Source organism: Amblyomma mixtum, chromosome 1 (assembly GCF_055824585.1).
Source record: "Amblyomma mixtum isolate Tamu chromosome 1, ASM5582458v1, whole genome shotgun sequence".
Lineage (NCBI taxonomy): Eukaryota > Metazoa > Arthropoda > Arachnida > Ixodida > Ixodidae > Amblyomma > Amblyomma mixtum.
Window position 1 is genome coordinate 78,626,306 of NC_143012.1, and position 14,797 is coordinate 78,641,102.

At 48.7% G+C, this 14,797-nt stretch overlaps 1 protein-coding gene across 1 annotated transcript in view; it reads right to left on the minus strand.

The window, feature by feature from the left end:
• Positions 1 to 14,797, minus strand: part of LOC149366872 (phospholipid-transporting ATPase ABCA3-like) — an 83,648-nt gene that overhangs the window by 20,278 nt on the left and 48,573 nt on the right. The window contains exons 16-17 of the mRNA XM_089572120.1: positions 9,235 to 9,704; positions 6,118 to 6,243 (exon numbers count right to left, since the gene is read on the minus strand). Coding sequence (XP_089428246.1) covers positions 6,118 to 6,243; positions 9,235 to 9,704 — 596 coding nt within the window. The remainder of the gene's footprint in view (positions 1 to 6,117; positions 6,244 to 9,234; positions 9,705 to 14,797) is intronic.

A 14,797-nucleotide genomic window follows, 5' to 3' on the forward strand; every position in this document is an offset into this window, starting at 1 on the left:
TACAGGGAGTCAATAGAGTCAATAATAAGTCTATAAACTGTCTATAGACCATTTTTATAGGAGAGGGAAGCGCCATATTTGTTAATACATGAGCCTAAACCAAATTCCGCAGTACGAACAGCGCAGGAAAGACGGAATCCTTCACAGAACAAACAGAACAAGGGGTGGAAGAGATAGTTAAGTCCGCTACGCGACATTTCCAGAAGAGGAGTTGTCTTCGTCTTGGCATGTGTAGCTCTGAACAAAAACTGTTTCAAGCTGAAGGGCGACACTTTCCCGGCCACCCATAAAAGCAAAACCATGAGCCAACCAGGCTAAACACGTGCTTTCGCATGTCTACTCAGTTGAAACTACGTTGAAACCTAAAACATAAATGCAAGGCTTTGTTTTCTAGTAACGAATACAATGTGCATAAAAGATCGTGGTTTCAGTTCGTTTTGCTAAACTTTTAATTGTAGATGTAAACTTATTTGATTGCTTTGGTTTGTGGGGGTCTAACGTAACAAAGCGACTCAGGCTATGGGGGAAGCCGCAGTAAAGGGCTCCGCAAATTTCGACCACCTGGGGTTCTTTAACGTGCACTGACACACGGGCCTCTAGAATTTCACCTCCATCGAAATTCGACCGCCGCTGGTGGCATCGAACCCGCGTCGCTTGGGTCAGCAGCCGAGCGCCATAACCACTGAGCCACCGCGGCTTAGGAAAATGATAGCTGTACCGCTAAGAAACACGAAGTGGGCCGATAGGGTGAGGGAACAAACGCGCGTTAATAACATTCTAGTCGAAATCAAGAGGAAGAGATGGGCTTTGGCAGGGCATGTAATGCTAAGGCAAGATAACCGCTGGTCCTTAAGGGTAATGGAATGGATTCCAATAAAAGACAAGCGTAGCAGGGGACGGTAGAGAGTTAGGTTGGCGGATGAGATTAAGAAGTTTGCGGTGATAGATAGGGCGGCCTGAGCTGGCGAAGGACAGGGTTAATTGGAGAGACATGGGAGAGGCCTTTGTCCTAGGGCGGGCGAGGTCAGGCTGCTGCTGCTGTTGATGATGATGATCTAGAAAATGGTACGCACATGTACAAAAGCAGTTCGTTCTTTTGTTGCAGCTAAGGCTGTCTAGAAGAAAAAATTTCTCGTTGTTGCCAACTTGTGCGCACGCACCCGTTCACCCCGCGAAAATAATAAACAATAGTTTTTGGAACAATGCGTCATTGAGGAAGGCAAGAAAGGAACATAGCTTCGTTGATAGCCTCAGCGTTGTCCTACGTTTCCACACATGTGCTTTCGTCTATTCTCAATCCTACGCCACGCAGACTATGCATAAACCTGCTCAGATGAAGCCGATCTTAAAACGCAAAACGCCGACTGTAGATCCGAGGCAGCCCCGAGGCAACGTGCACTGAAATCGTACAGCACAGGCTCGCTTTAAGGCGAAAGCCTTTAATGCCTCATCGTTGTCGACAGAAGGTTGTCAGCAGAGGTGTCACGCTTTTCTAGTCAGACCAGAAAACAAATCTTTGTGCACGATGAGATTCAAACCACCATCCACAGCTGAGCGTGCTAATGGCTACGCTACTTACTGCCAACGCATACGAGGGGGTACCCAAAAGAAACCGGACTTATTTTTGTTTGAACTTATTTGTTCACATTTTAAGCACAGACCTTCAATCTCCTTCAAAGTATTCCCCACTTGCAATGATACGCTTGTCGAATCTTTCATTCCCTTTTTCAAAACATTGTTTAAATTCATCTTTTGTGATGCTTTAGAGTGCCTCCGTCGTTTTTTTCTTCACCTCAGTAACATCAGCGAAACGCTTTCCAGTCACCTATTTTTTCATTCTAGGAAACAAAGAAAGTAGCACGGGGCAAGGTCGGGAGAGTATGAGGGTTGAGGAATAGGGGTCATGCCATTTTTGGTCCAAAATTGTCGTACAGACAGAACTGTGTGAGCAGGGGCATTGCCATGATGGAAAAACCAGTCACCCGACCACCACAAATCTGGCCGCTTCCACCGCACACTGTTGCCCAATCTTTTCAAAACATCCAAGCAGAAAGCCTGGCTAACTCTCTGACCCTGCGGAACAAATTCTCAGTGGACGACTCCTCTCACGTCGTCGAAAAAACAAATCAGCATTGTTTTGAGGTTTGGTTTCACCTGACGAGCTTTCTTGAGGCGAGGTGAATTTGAAGTTTTCCATTGGCATGATTGCTGCTTTGATTCAGGATTCGATTCAGGAACACTTGAGTTGTCCCCATAGCATCGTCCTTGAACGTCTTTCTTAATATTTCATGAGTTTCCATTCAACTTTTTCCGGGCAAAAAACAAAATTTCACCGGCGCACGCTGTTCACGAAAATCAGCCATTGCAAAAACGACATTCACACAAAACAGTCGTCACTCTAAAACTCTGCCTAAACTAGTCTGACCTCCTTCAACGAAGGCACTCGGCTTATTGACTCTGGAATGTTCGTTCTATGCGCTCCTAGTGGCAAAACGCGGTACCACAGAAGCTTTGCCAACCAAAAAATTTACTCCGGTTTCTTTTGGGTACCCCCTCGTATGTAGATCTCCTTGTCTAGGACACTGGACAGTGTTTGCAAAAAGGCGTCGACGAATAAGACGGATGCCTCCCAAACGGATTCCAGTGTCTCCAGCATTTAAGAGATCCACAAATAATTGTGTACTTAATTAACATCTTAACCACACATCAGTGACAGAGGCCGCAACACCGCAGTGACAATGCAGCAACAAAGTGCCCCCCTGAATTTTTTGTATCCCCTCTCCATCGAAATGCGGCAGCCGCGTCCAGGACTTATCTCACGGCCTGGGCCACTGAGCTACCGCGGTGGGTTAAACAACGTGACAACTAAGGTGCACGTGGGTTGGGCTTGAGGATGCAGTTCGGTCTTTTGAAGAAATTTCCAAACCACATCGCTTTCATGCACTGGAGCCACCCGATTAACTAAAACCTAGCCTTCGCATAGTATGCATCGCTTGCTTCGATCCCGAAGGCGTCGCGAAAACCAACGGTGCCCTGGTTTTAATTAGCAGGTTTTTCATCTCTAGCGTACTGGTAACAGTGTTACACATCTTATGATAGGCAGTTACGAAGCCCTGACGGCTACGGTTCGGTGCGAAGCAGGTTAGGCCTAGCAACTCCTAGCGAGCGGTGTGCTGCCCACACGCCGGCGGGTGGCAAGTCAGTAGACAGTTTTAGCTGAGCGTTTTTACGGCCAGCGGAGAGGAGCGGACGAACGCAGACGCCACTGCGCATGCGTACGTCGCTGGGCCGGCCAGCGTTTTTACGCAGCGAAGCTTACGCCCGCTGGGAAGCCCTCTCCAGCGGAGCTATAGGCAGCGCGCGAGCGTGCGTAAGAGCGCGCGGGCGTGTATGGGTATTCAAGATGGAAACCTCTTTTGTACATCTAAAACGCAACATTTACCCAATAAATAGTTAAAAACACAGAATATATCTTTACTAAATAGTTTCTGCGCATTATTAGCTGCCTTAATTGATATTCTTTTCACTCTAACTCGAATTGGGACCTATAGGTGGAGCAGCAGAGCAAATTCGACTCTAGTGCGCCCAAGAAGACGGGTGATCCGCCCGGCTAAAACTGTTTTCTCGCGCGCGTCTCCGCTGGTGTATCCGCTCGCCCGCTCCGCCCCGCTGGCCGTAAAAACGCTCAGCTAAAACTGCCTATAGTAGCTCTAGGACAACGTATGTTAGCTTCCAGCTTACGGATAAGCTTATGTAACGTATTTTTGTAGCGAAGGCTACATTGGCCACGAACTTGCGGTTTCAATGTGCCGGTGCTCCGAGGAGGCACAGAGACCGACCTTGAGCCGTTGCCTAGCAACCGCCACAGCTGGCGGACGCCCTGCGATTGCCGCGCCATCTGGCATGACGTCACACCGCGCGCCTCGCCTCGGAGCCGCCGCCGCTGTTTGGTATGAAATCACAACGCTTGCCTTGTCGTTGCGCTCGCCTCCGCTCGCTCGACAGCTGTGTCGCATGCCTGCGTTCACTACGTATATCCTGGCTATTAGGATCAGGTGAGCGTGGTCGGGCCGGAGAAGGGACGAGGAAGGCGGGAGACGGGGTTACGAAGAGAAAAACAAGGAAGGAGAGAACTTTATGCAGGAATATTTACATTATTTACAAAAAGGGGTAACTGAGAGGGATTCTCAGTGAAAGAGAACGTCTTCAGGAGTCAACAGGAGTGCTCTGGAGTCTCAAAACAACAGCCGGTTAAATAGCGCATGGATTCCCCAGATCCCTGTCTGGGGAAATAGTTCGAAGAATGACGTGTCCAATCAGACGGACCGTTGTGGATACTGTTGATACCGCCCACGGCAGGGCGGCGCTGGGCCGTGGGGCTCTCCCGCAGCTCGGTTGATGGGAGAGGGTAGATGGTGGTGATGGTGAAAAACTTTAATCAAAGAGAGCTTGAGGGTAAAAAAAAAAAAAACCCTGCTGCATGGTCGGTATCCTTAGTCCGGGACACCGCATGACGAGGCCCCGTCTCGCGCCCGCTTGACCAGAGCCCTTTGGGACTCCAGTGTGGAGCAGTTGAGGAGGGCAGTCTCCCATGCCTCTCGGGTGGGGGTGGGGGAGGGGGGAAGGTGAGGATTCTGAGTACATGCCCACACCATGTGAAAGATATCGCAGATCTCTCCACAGTGCGGGCAGCGCCCATCTGTGTTCGGATCGAAGTGTTTTGCTATTGCAGGACAGAGAAGGGTTCCTGTCTGCAGGCGCCGCAGAGTTCGCTCCTCCGCCTTACTCAGCCCCTTGGCGGGTGCCGAGTAGAGACGGTGGCTGTCGAAATAATAAATTAGGATTTCGCGGAACCGCAGAAGCGGTTTATGAGCTTCTGAGCCATGAGAGCTAGGATGAGGAGCCCGGTGTGTGAGCGCTCGGGCGGCCGCATCAGCGGCCTCATTGCCTCGTAGACCCTGGTGGCCAGGAGCCCAGATCACTTTTGTGCGAGTTGGATCGGCGAGAGCGCGTCTTAGAATTTGCGAGGCAAGAGGTGATATTTCGCCTGCAAGATAATGTTCACAGGCCCGGCGAGAGTCTGTGATTACCGTTTTCGATTTTGGATCGGCGGCAGCGAGAGCTATTGCGACTTCCTCCGCTCGTGTTGAATTTGGGGCTCGAAAAGATAGCCCATCGACATTCATTCCCTGGTGGACTACGGCAGCCGTGAAGAATCCCGCGGGCGACGGCCCTGTGATGTCCACGTAATAGACGCCCTCTTTATAACCATATTGCCTCTCAAGCGTGCGAACCCGCGCTTGTCGTCTGCCTTCATGTGAAGCCATGTCCATGTTACGCGGGAGCGGAGCGACCAAGAGCATGTGGCGCCACAGCACCGGGATGTTCTCCGTCCCCTCTGGTATGCATGTGTGTTGGATGTGTAAGCGGTTTAGCAGGCGGCGCCCAGGCACCGTCTGCGATAGCCGCGTATATTGGTTCACGAGGTGGGCCTCCCGCAACTCCTCGTTGACCCGAGGGTCGACTCGGCCACGGAACGCCGCCATCGTCGCCGCATCTTCGGCCTTCGGCGGTCTTTGACCTTCGCCACTGCGACCATGGTCGCACGGTCCTGGAAGGTCGCTGCCTTAATCCACTTAGGCAGGAGGGGAACCGCGAGCTGCCTTAATCCACAAGGCAGGGGGGGGGGGGGGGGCATCCCAAACCCAACATGGCACAGTCGAGCTAAGCCGCTGCCAATTTTTTGCATTGGCTTATTGATATAACGAACTTTTCGATCCGCTTCGAGTTCGATAGATCCAGGTTCCGCTGTACGTTCATGTTTTCAGCACTTAAAACAACCAGTTACAATTCACGGCATCACATACTCAAAGCTAGGCAAGCTGAAACCCTGAATTTGTATATCTATGCTGCATTACTATATGCAATATTATCGCCTCACGCTGAAGGTCCTGTCAGGTTTAACAAACTATCCCAATTAGTACACTCGGAAAGAAAGCCTGCCATGGCAGTAAAACATGCGATGTCGCCTTGTGTAACGTTTGCCATGACAGAAAGCACAGAATTCGTTAACGCTGCCGCGTATTCTGTCGCCAAAATATCGGCATATTTAATTACCTCCAATGAAGAAGAGCACGCTGGCCCACAGGTTGACCGCACCCTCTGATTGAAGTACTTCCGCCAACATGTAGGCTTCTAATATTGCCATTGGGGCGAACGCCAGCACGAACACGTACAGGGCCGCTGGAAAAAAATACAGGGAGCACTGTCAGCAATTTATCTTCAGCGAAGGAGGAATTGTATTGTTGTAGCACTGTAAAAGACGAAACACAAATAATTTTCTACCCGTGAAAAAAATAATTGCTCCCAGATATTACTCACACTTCTAAAACAGGAAAGTAATAAAAAATATTCAGCCTCTCCCAACTTCTTCACAATTTATTCTTAGCAAGGGAGAAACTGTGCCATTGTATAGCACCATAGAGAAACGAAGAACGAAACAAAATATTTCACACGCCACAAAAAAAATTCTTCCAGACATTTTGCAGTCAACGGAAACAGAGAAGTAAAAATGGCTGGAGTTCAACGCGGCTTGAACTTTGTCGTGCGAGTGACAGCTCTGTTAAAGGGAAACTGCATAGGTTTTAAAAATCAATGAGCTTAAGAGGGTCGAATGTGTGTAACTTGGAGGTAAAGCATGCGAAGTATTTTTGGGCTAGCGCTTGAAATAGTGAAGTAATTGCCGATTAAACTCCGGCCGCCCTTCAAGCTTCTCCGCAGCGCACAACGCCAAGTGGGGGGCGCATGATGACGTCATCGAAGGTATCGGTACATTTCCAACGCACAAACGGCTGCTTTCAAGGAAAAAAACCAACGCCACCGAAGGCGAACCCTGCCGAGAGTTGTTTGGCAGCTTCTAACGCGTCAGGGCAGGGTGTGGCTGACGACCGCGGTAATTTGAAATAATACCTTCTTTGACGTCACGCTGAGTTTTCCTGCACTCCTCAGGTGCACTGAGGAGAAGCGCAATTTTAAATCGTCGATTACGTCACTATTTTAAATGCTAGTGCAAAACCACTTGGCATGCTTTACCTACAGCCTACATAGATTTTAATCCTTGAATATCGCAAAATTCTCAAAAAAGTGATGCAGCTGCCCTTTAAGTATAGTCTCCACTGTCTGAAATCAAATGTCAAGGGTCAAGGCGAATGTCAAAATGGCCATAGTTATATGATTTCCTTGTGGCCTTGTGAGCCACTTGTGAGGCACTGACCTTGTGAGGCACTGAAGGTCATTGTCGATGCGGTGCCTACAGTCTCAAATCAATTGTCAAGGCCAAGGTCAGGTACCCAATAGTCATAGTCATGATCACGTCGTCATGGTAGTATAGCTTAGGCCACAGAACCAAGGAGTTAAGTTCGGTTTGACCTTGTGAAACATTGAAGGTCATTGTCGACGCGATGCCCGCTGTCTCAAATCAAATGTCAAGGTCAAGGTCAGGTACCTAATAGTCATAGTCATAGCTTGGGCCGCACCACGCCGTTAAGTTCGGTTTGACCTTGTGAGGCCTTGAAGGTCATTGTCTCATCCACATCGAAATCGGAAGTTATACCCCGAGGAGTACAGCTCCAACTCTAAAAATTTATTTTCCGTCTCACCCTACTTGATAAGGGTGACCGCTCAAAGTCTTTTTGCTATGTACGCTGCACATTCTGCCACCAGCGCACAGCTGCGCGGCTCCAGATGACCCGTATTATCAAGAACCAGGACGCTAACACGTGCTATTTGAGTTGCGAAATACTGATTCGACGTCTAGCTAGGGCACACCCTTTACTTCAACAAAGTATTCCTACGTACCTAGGTTGCGTAGTACAGAAAATGAACGTCACCAATCACTCAAAGGGGCGGAGTTGAAATAAAAAAACACCATTGCAGGGTGAATTTTAAGACGATGAATTTCGCTACCTGCGCACTTCTATGTATAAAGCTGTGGACAGCAGTAAAACTTTTTTCTAAAAAGCTATTTACAACGAAATAATCAATATAACCAAGAAACAACAGCTCTCAGTGGAAGCTGCCATTGAAATCCATGGTATCTGATATCTCGTTTATACAAAGTTATATTTTCCTACAGTGGTGTACGACGAATGACAAATGAACCTCGTTTGACATTTCACGTCAGATATGCCGATCTGTAACAGTGCTCTATGACTTCCCTACCAACCGAGGCAGCAAATCAAAATTTCTACACATAACACGCTCCGCAAAGTACGGCCCAACGTACAGAAAAACTTTTTAAGCCTCAAGCGACGCCTATACACTCTAAAGAGAAATGTGTTAAAAGGGAGTAAACTGTCGTCCAGCGCAGTCCCTTTTAAGAAGGGATCGCGCTAAATGACATCCCACTCTCTTTTTACTTGCATGAAAGCCTATTCGTGTTTAGAGTATATGGAGCGTTTTGCGGTTAATTTGTCAGCGTAAGAGCAACGAAATTATGTCGCTGGCACGCAAATGTTCGCCCAACATTGGGCAGCCAACCCATTCAACGATGCCACATAGCGTGCGGGGTACACTGTAAAAAGAAAGGTGTAAACAGGGAGTAAAGTTGCCCTCTAGCACACTCTTCTAAAAATTGTGTGCGCTAGAGGCCAGCGTACTCCCATTTTACTCCCATATAGGTGCATCTGTGTTTAGAGTGCACGAACCGCTGCGCCTTGAGATTACTAGCAAATCACGATGTAATGGCAAATTCACCCGAGTTCACGTTAGCTTTCTTGTTTCGCAATACCTTCGCTATACATAGCCCGTGGAGAAAGCGTTGTGCTTCTCACGTGCCGAGCGCAGTTTGATTCCGGTTTTTGCGGCATGGCGGTGTGGTTTAACCGTCTACCCGTGTGTTTACTTCGCCTGACAATTATACGCTCCGCTACTTTCCTAGTCGAGATCAAGAGAAAGAATTGGGCTTGGGCAGGGCGTGTAAAGCGAAGGCAAGATAACCGCTGGTCCTTAAGAGTGACGGAGTGGATCTCAAGAGAAGGCAAGCGTAGCAGGGGGCGGCAGAAAGTTAGGTGGACACGGATGAGATAAAGAAGTTTGCGTGGATAGGGTGGCCGCAGCTCTCAAAGGAGAGGGTTAACTGGAGACAGAGGGGAGAGGCCTTTGCGCTGCAGTGGGCGTAGTCAGGCTGGTGATGATGATGATGATGATGAATCATGCTTTGAAGCAACGAATCACCAATCGTGCTGGCCTGCAGGTCCGCATATCTCAAGGAGTAGATGGCGAAGCACGTGACAAAGGGCACCAGGTATTGGAAGAGCAGATCGAAGAGGAAGTGCGAGGCGACGTAGAGGGGGCCGGAGACGCCGGTCATGAGCTGCAGCTCCCGCATCCCGCTCAGCGATTCCGCGACGGGGTAGTGGACAATGCAGCACAGCGTCAGGCACAGGATGCCGGGCAGCAAGCCGGGCCACCGCTGTCTGTTGGAAATCATCTTGGAGAGAGCGTCCCTTCTCTTGACCTCCAGTGGCGACGCATTCGGCTCCTCCCTCACGTACTGCGCCGTCTGCCCTCCGCTGTGGAAGGACAGGCTGGTGCTGAAGCGGGCCTTGGGCGTGTCAGAGCCAGCGCGCAACAAGGCCGTGTCGATGAGGTTGAGCAGGACGTTGAGTGACACGGGACTCGCTTGGTTGTACCAGCCTTCCACCCTGCGCCGTAGAAGCGCAACGAAAACTCGAGTATACTGTATACGCAATGTGCGAAAAGGGCAATCTTGGTCGGAAGTCTTGGTATAACATGCTTACCGATATACTAATTATCGTATAACACGGTATTTAGGAGCGATGCACTTGCCCCGCCGCGAAATACTGCGAAATGCTGAAAGCTCAGGACGAGGGTACTGCTCAGATTGCAAAGGGTTAGAAAATATTTGCCAATAGTGGTGGGGAGGGGGGGGGGGGGGGGTCATAAGTAAGTTATAATATCAAGCGAGCTGGCTGTTGCACATATCGAAAACAGCCCAAACAATACAGGGACGAAGATTCAGTGCCTGCGTGTGCGACATGTATTCTTGCGTCCTTGTCTCGTTTGCAATGTTTTACGTATGGTCATAAGTGTTGGGCGGCACGGCCTAATTGTCACCATATGACGTCACAGTTTTGATTTAAGCATGCACAGATAGCTTAAACATAAATGGAACAGCGGAAGTATTCAATAGTTGATTACTATAATCATAAATGATAAACGCTCTTGTTCCTTTTAATACGAAAGTATTGCTAGTCCCATTATGAGAAAAGCCGGCGGCGTGTGCGGAATAGTTTATACTCGTAGACGGTTCGTAAAATTCCAGCGATGCACGACGTCATCAAGCGGCCGTTTGACGCACATAGCAAGCGCAGCACCGCCACTCCAGACAATCCTATAAATGTCGTTCGCCTTTAAACATGGGCGTTTCACGTAACTTGAACCAACGATTTAAAAACGGCGGTAAACCGCAGCCCGCTGAAACCAACGACACATTGTTCGCCATCACGTGGCGCTCCTCATATTTTTTTATTGCGCTTAACAAGTTAATTAACTAAGATGAATTATGCAAATTTTTAAATAGTCATTTTAGTGCGAAGACCGTTTCGTTAAGTTGCAGAGTAGGTTTATAAACAACCGATCCAGTTTATTGTAGCATCGTATCTCCTACGGGGTCCTTTTTTCCGGCATCTAAAGAAAGCCCGCAAAATATGAAAACATACCACGTAACTGCGCTCGTGCGCTACCAACTTGCAGCGCTCTCAACGGCGCTTCGAGCAAACGGAGCGTACCCGCTGACTGTGGCTAAGTGATCGACCGCCGTTCTCAGCAGCGGCTTGTCAGTGCGTCAATGTTTCTTTATTATATGCGATTGCAATGACACGTTCTCGGTGCGCCCTCCGCGGCTAGTGGTTGGCCATCGAGTGGCTGTCCTCCTGGCACAAAGTCAGCACATCGAAGACCGAAGAGTGTAGACATATATATGAGGCAAGTTTCTTGTTCTGCAGTAGTAAATTTCTGTTCACAGGACTTGTGTTGTCTTTTTCGGTGAACTTTCTCGGTAGAGGTTTTTTTTTTTTTCAAGCTTGAGGATAAGCGCATATTTTTGGTGCTAAAATTTCTTGATTTCCAAAATTTGAAGGAAATGTACACTGGTGTAGCCTAACTGTCCGTAATATCAACATGTTTAGTCGTCTGTGGGGCGCCAGAAGCAAACTCCGCGCAACTCTATGAAACTATTTTAAGCTTGGAATTCTGAGTAACTAATAGAGGGCATCGAGAGGTTGAGCGAACACTAATTATCATGACCAACTTTCCCTCTTCGCTGTAAAACTTTGAAAGTTTGCACTAGTGGGTGTGTGCGTGTTTCTGCCTCGTGTCTTGTCTCGCTTTGCGCAAAAGATTCCTGATTACGTCAGACCTATTAAATGCTTTCTGCGGTCACACCAAACTGTTTCCGACGGCCATATAAAATAAATAGGCTCTTCCGGACGTTCAGAATTGTAACAAGGGAGTAATTACTCATTGGCATCAACCCACCACTCACCGGTGGCTTTCAGTGAGTAATTGATCTATTACGAAAATACTCCACCTTGAGGGTTTCCCCTAAACATTTCACCAACACTGTTCCCACTTGCAGTAATTGATCAATTCACTCTCGCCCTACCATAAGCTGGCCGTCCCGGTTAGCTCAGTTGGTAGAGCGATTGCTCCGGTGAAACGGTGGTCCCGAGTTCGAACCCCGCACCAAGACGAATTTCTCTTTAGCTACGAATTTTCCGGGAAAGCTGCACACCTTTCATTTGTAGTAGTATGGCTGCGCTTGGGTGGTTTCCAAAGAGTAATTGCTCCCCTGTTAAAAATCTACCCCACCCGATTTTGGTGTTCACTGCCACGTGTTACATGATGGCAGGCAAGCAAAGCAATATCAATTTTCTTAGCTTTTTTCGACGTGTAATTTGCAAAAAAAAAAGAGGAAAAACTAACTCACTGAACTCTTAGAGCAGCAAAAAAGGGCATTGGCAATGGAAGCCAACTGATTCAAACAACAATAAGGGGAAGCGGATTTTGGCAGGTGGTGTGACTTTATATCGGGTCCGTCGGCAGTTGCTTCACATGTTTCACTTGAAAAGATCGCAGAGGTGGCTCAGTCACTTAAGCATTCGCCTTGTATGTTATAGGTGCAGGGTTTGATACCCAGTACTTTCAGGTACCGACCGGTTTCCAATCGGTACAATGTTTCCTCTGGACTGGTGTTCAGCTTCTCTAGGGAGAAATGCTTCAAAAATGGGTATCTGACCCGACCTGGACTAGACCCAACTAGCTTGTGCCACGGCCCACGTTGGCCAAGGCAGTCCTTGCGTCATAAAAACTTAATCATCATTATGCCACACGGAAAATTGGACAGGCTTCTCGACCCCTTTTTCAAAAGTGTCGGAGTCAGTCGGCAGAAATGGAAATGAGAGAAAGAATAACCTTTATTTTACAGAAAGGCTTAACACTTTCTTGGCCGGTGTTCTCAGTCCAAGAGCCTTCTGGCGCTCCCCTCTTGCCTCGCGCGGTCGATCAGCTTGAGCTGTTCACAGGCTGGTTTGACCAGAAAGGCGCTCTCCAGTCTCCATTGAGTAAATGAATGGGACACAGATTGGATGTGGATATTCCCGGATGTACTGCTACAGAGCGGGGGGGGGGGGGGGGGGGGGGGGAACTGGCTTCGTGAGTGGTAGGGTACGAAGGAAAGAAGGTGGGGTGGAAATTTGGGCACACCGAGGGGACGGGAATGAGTTTGTTTGAAGTTGTCTCCAATAGGTGCTTTGTAAGCGGTCTAGTCCGGAATGATGAGAAGGGTATACGATACAGCTTTGCCTTTGCCTGTAGTGCTCTTTGACGGTGCAGTAGTCGAGCGGTCCCTTTGGGTGCGACCTTGTGGTTTGACCATGTCAGCAAACGCATGATAGCGCTCATTTCCAGGGATGTCCTCATGCCCAGGGCCCCATATAATGGAGATTACTTGCAATGAGGCACGTAGCGTATATAGTACGTGAGCTGAATATGAAGAAACGGTGCCCTTACAGAAAAGCCTGTATGCTGTTCGGTAGTCTGTACAGATGTTCGTGTGGTCTGTGAGCAGGATGCAGATGTGTGCTGTAGACATAGATATGGGCAGGCTTCCTCTGCGATCTTCTTGGTTCTGAGGGCTGCTGTTCCACGGGTAGTGCTGGCGTCCAGGTAGGCGGCAGTTTGGGTGGCTGGGATTCGGGGTGCGATTTCGCGTCAATATATAGCGTCTTTTGTGTCGTGTATTTTTGTGAGAAAGGACAAACGCTCTTTCCTTCGACCTTTGTGGTAGTCCAGGTTCATGTTTCGAAGGAGTGGTTTCACCTGTAGGTTGAGGAGAGAGGATCGTTAGCTAAGGGGGGAGGGGGGTGCATTTGGTGGGTTGTAGCCCAGCATTTTGAATCAGTGGAGCCCAGCGGGTGTTTCTCTGCGTCTGTGTTTCTGACTTGGTTAGTGGCCATCAATTGTTTCCTCTAAATTTTTATATTCTCCCAGTTGTAGCAGGCTGGTCGTGTTAGCGTGTAGAGGTAGGTGTAGCCCTTCCTTGACAGCTGTCCGGAGCATTGTGTTCAGTTCGTTTTGCCTTAGTGAGGTTGTGATATGGTAGGCGTTATGCCAATCTACTGATAGTTTGGTTTGGTTTATGTGGTTTAACGCCCCAAAGCGACTAAGGCTATGAGAGACGCCGTAGTGGAGGGCTCCGGATATTTCGACCACCTGGGGTTCTTGATGATTAGGGCGTCTATGATGCGCTGGAGTATCTTTGTCCTTGAGTCCACGATTCTGTTTGGAGACAAGTATGATGAGATGCGTTATTTGGCTTATTTTAGCGATGACGGTACGTGTGATGTACAGTCTTTGTCAAAAGTTTAGAGCCCAGGAGGTTTGCTTCTAAGCCTCGCAGTAGGACTCCTGTAACATTCGTGATAGTCCTACCCATTGGAGGAGGCAGGACCAGAAATCTTCTTATCTTCAGCAAATTTGGAGCGCTGGTGATGCATTACGAACCAGACAGTGTGCTTCAGAAGCACACCCCCTGGGCTCCAAACTTTTGACAAAGGCTGTACGTCGCTTTGTTGTCTTACTGTGTGTGCATTGGAACTTTTTTTCTGTCGGTATCGTTGTGTTGTTGAGGCTTATTTTGCTGCAGATACGTCAAGTAGCTGAGATTTAATGGGCGCTGAAACCAGCAGACTGTGTGAATATTTGTACTGTGTGGTTGCAAAGAGTTCTGAGCATGCCCTGGTGTCCCAATGGCAGACCTGAGTGCGATACCATCGGCATAAATTGCGTGGAGGAGGCTCGGTATATGTTCAAGAAGTTTAGCTAGCGGTGTGATGGTGATATTGAATGGGGGGAGGGGGGGATATAAAACTGATCCTTGCAGAATGCCGCTGTTGGGTAAATGGATGGTGCGTAACGTAACCGCTCCAAGCATCCTTGAAAAAAGTGAAAATTGGTTTTTCAGGAAAGGAAATGGCGTAGTATCCGTATCATATCCCGGCGGACTCCTGAACCGCGCTGTATAGCGAGAGAGAGAAAACATTATTACCGGCAAAGAAGGGTTCATGTATTCTTAGCAGAAGGGCCAGGTGGCAGTTGGCTGACAACTGGCGACGACCTCTTAGGCGCGCATACGGCTCCCGCCTGGACGGCGGGGTCCGAGCTGCGCAGCACTTCTTTCCAGCCGTAAGGGCAGAGATAAAAGAGGTAGTGAGAT